The 4,895-nt window shown below is 35.1% G+C and overlaps 1 protein-coding gene across 1 annotated transcript in view; it reads left to right on the forward strand.

The window, feature by feature from the left end:
* The window catches only part of NUP155 (nucleoporin 155), a 68,414-nt gene extending 63,904 nt beyond the window's left edge, over positions 1-4,510 (forward strand). Inside the window, exons 33-35 of the mRNA XM_077763476.1 lie at positions 1,813-1,949; positions 3,638-3,744; positions 4,313-4,510. Coding sequence (XP_077619602.1) covers positions 1,813-1,949; positions 3,638-3,744; positions 4,313-4,451 — 383 coding nt within the window. The 3' untranslated portion in view covers positions 4,452-4,510. The remainder of the gene's footprint in view (positions 1-1,812; positions 1,950-3,637; positions 3,745-4,312) is intronic.
* The last annotated feature ends 385 nt before the right edge of the window (positions 4,511-4,895 follow it).

A 4,895-nucleotide genomic window follows, 5' to 3' on the forward strand; every position in this document is an offset into this window, starting at 1 on the left:
TGGTTTCCTGTCTCACATTCAGGTCCTTTATCCATTTTGAGTTTATTTTTGTGCATGGTGTGAGAAAATGATCTAGTTTCATTCTTCTGCATGTTGCTGTCCAGTTCTCCCACCACCATCTGTTAAAGAGGCTGTCTTTTTTCCATTGGATACTCTTTCCTGCTTTGTCAAAGATTAGTTGGCCGTACATTTTTAGGTCCAGTTCTGAGTTCTCTATTCTGTTTTCCATTGGTCTATGTGTCTGTTTTTGTGCCATGACTTGGATTTTTATTTTACCTTTTTTTTAACTTTTTTTTTTTTGTTTTTTTTGTTTGTTTGTTTTATTTATTTCTAGGAGAGAGAGAGAGAGAGACAGCGTGAGCAGGGGAGGGTCAGAGAGAGAGGGAGTCACAGACTCCGAAACAGGCTCCAGGCTCTGAGCTGGCAGTCAGCACAGAGCCCGACGCGGGGCTCGAACCCACGAACCGCAAGATCATGACCTAAGCGAAAGTCGGACGCTTAACCGACTAAGCCACCCAGGCGCCCCTTATTTTACCTTTTTTTAAAATGTTTATTTATATGAGAGCAAACGAGCAAGCAAGGGAGGTGCAGAGAGAGCAGGAGACAGAATCCCAAGCAGGCTCCACACTGTCAGCACAGAGCCCGATGCAGGGTTTGAACTCACAAATCATGAGATCACTTGAGCCAAAACCAAGAAAGAGTCAGACAGCCAATTGACTAAGCCTCCCAGGCAGCCCTTTACTTGGATTTTTCATTTTTGAGCCCAGTAAGTTTAGGGTAGAAGAGGTTTTTTTTTTTGGTTTTTTTTTTCGGTCCATCTTTCAATGGGAAAAAAACTCCCAAAGGCTTCAAACTAGAACAAGTTTAGAGTTTTTAGAATTTTGATTACCTGTGCAAAATTTTTGTATGATAACTTCTAGGGGAGATAAAGGTTCAGTGGCAGTCTTTTTGGTGATTACTCTTGCCCATGGATATTCACATTGGTTAGTCTCAGATTTTAAGTATCATAAATATGAATTTGAATCATATTGTTATGATCTTATGATACAACAGTAGCAAAAGTGAGAATGACGCCACAGTTAGACCCATCAGAACAAATAACTTTTGCATCTGAGGGGTAAGGCATTTAAAAAACACATTTAATATTTCTAAAATCAGGATGCAGTAACTCTTCTTTTCTGAAAAGCTGTTAAATTGAGGATATATCAAGATATGAAAGAAATATGAGTAGGTCCTCTTCAATCATGGGCTTGTGGATGGTCTCTATTTCTTGTACCTTTCTGTATTTTCCAAATTCACCAAAATGTAGTATTTTTATTAATAGCTTTAAATTGTATAATTCAGTGGTTTCAGCATATTCATAGTCGTACAACAATCACCACAATTAAATTTAGACCATTTTCATCACCCAGGAAAGAAACCATGTACCTACTAGCAGTGACTCCCTATTCTTTCCCACCTTCCAGCCCTGGGCAACCACTAATCTACTTTATATTTCTATATATTTGTCTATTCTCATATATAATTTATTCTTATAAAAATTTTTTAAATTGGTTTTCAAAAGATTTTCATTTAGAAATTGCTCAGTTATTAATAAGGCCTACTTTTTAGTATCAGGAGTTACCAATTCTATAGCAACAAAATAGTAATTATGTGAGGTGAAGGACATATTAACTAACCTTACGGGAGTAAACGTTTATCACATCACGTTAGATACCTTAAACTTATACAGTATAATATGGCAGTTATATCTCAATAAGCTGAGGGGGTGAGAGTTAACAATTCTAATTTCTGATCTTTTTCCCTTTCCAGATTTTATTGTGCAGTTTTTAGAACAGCAAGTTTGTACTTTGAACTGGGATGTAGGTTTTGTAATACAGACCATGAATGAAATTGGGGTGCCATTACCTAGACTACTGGAAGTATATGATCACTTGTTCAAGTCACGGGTAAGGAAAATATGAAATAAAACGAAATAATTGTATTTATTTTTTTAATTAAAAAATTTTTTTAATGTTTATCTTTGAGAGAGAGGGAGAAACAGTGCAAGTGGGGGAGGGGCAGAGAGACAGGGAGACACAGATCTGAAGTAGGCTCCAGGCTCTGAGCTAGCTGTCAGCACAGAGCCCAACGCAGGGCTCAAACCCACAAACTGGGAGATCATGACCTGAGCCAAAGTCAGACACTTAACTGACTGACCCAACCAGGCACCCCTGAAATAATTTTATTTAAAGTAAATGAACTTTTCTGGATAAAAGAGGGAGAGTATTTTTATTTGTGTAAGTATCTCATCTGATAAAATCAATCAGCAGTTTGCTTCATTTGTTGAACATAAGAAATTATCATACTTTCTTTAGACTTCTAAAACTGATAGTGGGTCGTTTTGCTTTATATTATACAAATAGGATATTTTGTAATATTAGTAAACATAATTATATTTGCTTTACTCTTGGGAATAGGTTAAACCCATTACATTAAGAATCACCATTTACTTTAAATGAACAAAATAACAGTGCATTTATTCCTTATAACTTCATCTAAAATATATCAGACATCTTCCTCACCACCAGAAAAGAAACCTTTTTTAACTATGATGGTGATGCCTTGTAACCAGGCCTATTATGGTGATCATTTCTCAGTATAAACAAATAGCAAATCATTACATTGTACACGTGAAACTAATAGGTGTCAGTTATACCTCAATGTAAATAAAAATCTTTCTTACTATATTGAACCTTATCAGACTATATATTTTCTACTTTTATTCTAAGATAAAAGATCCAAATGAAATCCTGATGTATATCATTCTTTTATGGTAGCACCATCAAAACATTTATACAGTGTTTTACAAGGCACTCGTATATCTCATTTAAGCCCCATGATGGGAAATGAGCAAGTAGTAGTATCCCCATTTTCTGGTAAAGCTAGAACTAGAATTAAAATCCTTTATTGGTTTAGGGGCGCCTGGGTGGCTCAGTCGGTTGAGCGTCCCAACTCTTGGTTTCGGCTCAGGTCATGATCCCAGGGTCATCTGGCTTTGCGCTAAGTGTAGAGCCTGGTTGAAGTTTTCTCTTTCTGTCTCCCTCTGCTCTCTCCCTTACGCCTCCTCAAATTAAAAAAATAAAGAATTGTTTTAATTAAAAAGATTCTTTACTTGTTTAGTCTTTTAGTTACAGCATCAGACTTAAGTCTGCATAGGTATAAAGTAAAAGTGGTGTCACAGCTGTCAAGAAGAGAGAGATTTGTTTTCCTCTTAACACAGGTTCCTAAACAGGAAATTTACATGTTCTACCAAGTGGATTGATATGTCAGTTATTCTTCCTGAATAACATAACAGTGCGGTTTTCAATGTTTTTCAAATATTAACCATAACCAGATAATTTAGTGACCACATAATATTAAATACTTTTTTTTTTGTTTAAGTAATGTCTACACCCAGCATGGGGCTCAAATCATGAACCCAAGATCAGGAGTTGAGTGCTGTTCCGACTGAGCCAGCCAGGCGCCCCAAATGTTTATTTTAGTATCAATAGATTTTGCCTGGGACTCTGATGAGTAGTTTAACTAACATAAATGATTAAAAAAATCAGTTGACACAGTTTGCTTTTATAACTCATGATGTATATTTCCTTTATAGGATCCATTCTGGAACAGAATGAAGAAGCCACTGCACCTTTTGGATTGCATACATGTGCTCTTGGCAAGATATGTTGAGAATCCTAGCCAAGTTTTAAATTGTGAGAGGTAACTATAACTGTATTTTAGAAGAGTTTTCAATGTTTCTATTAAGTATCTGGGCAACAAAGTTGGAGAAAATGGGGGAAGATAAGGAGATTAACTAGTTCAATAATATCAGTTAACATGTGTAAAAGGTTAGAGTTTTTCCTTTTTCCCATTTTTCAAGCCTTGCCCTAAATCCTTTCTATAGGTAAAATGATATAATTTATGATTTACTTCTACATCGCTTCTACTTTGAATGAGTGACTCAGGACAGCTCAATTATGTCTTTGTGATATTATTGGCCATTTCAAGGTATATTTGTTTGAAAAGACCAAAAGAATGTAAATAATTTTATTTAACAAATTGCTTCTTTCCCATTATAATAATCTTCCAAAGAAAAATGATGGTTATGTGGTAATTCACTTCTCTCCTGCCTTTCTTGTCTGTCTTCATTTATTTGCTATTTACTTAATTCTATAATCCTTAATCTTTGTGGGACTATACTAAAATTAGCAGAAGTTGGAGAGAAGTCTGCTAGGAGGAAATGTTTCTAAATGTATTGATACTTGATTGGGTATGTTTTCTTTTACAGGAGAAGATTTACAAATCTGTCCCTGGATGCTATTTGTGGTTATCTGGTTGAGCTTCAGTCTATGAGTTCGTCAGTAGCGGTACAAACCATCACAGGAAATTTTAAATCTCTTCAGGCTAAACTCGAACGGCTTCATTAATTAGTGTATTTTCATCCATGCATTTCGATCTGTAAAATAAAGGCTCAGCTGGGTCCACATACGAGGTGCTCTAAATCTAAGAACAATTTTAATAGAAATGTGTTTTTAAAAGTGGCTACTATCTACAAACAGTACATTTGCCAGATGAATTATTTTTTATTACTGTTTTGTTTTTTAATCAGGTTAAGAAACAACTGAACTAAGATTACTTATTATCTTAACACAAGAATAAAAAATATTTAGAAACTCTTATTTTTAATTTAATGCAGGCAGAAATTTTGAACTTCCACTATTCATTTTTAAGTTAGTCCAAGGATATAGACATCAAAACTTAAATAGGCTAGCTGAGGAGGTCCCATAATACTGGATTCTACAACAATCTTTTTTTTTTTAAATATTTATTTTTGAGAGGGAAAAAGAACATGAGCAGAGAAGGGGCATAGA

The sequence above is a fragment of the Crocuta crocuta genome, unplaced genomic scaffold, assembly GCF_008692635.1.
Source record: "Crocuta crocuta isolate KB4526 unplaced genomic scaffold, BGI_CrCroc_1.0 scaffold4, whole genome shotgun sequence".
NCBI lineage: Eukaryota > Metazoa > Chordata > Mammalia > Carnivora > Hyaenidae > Crocuta > Crocuta crocuta.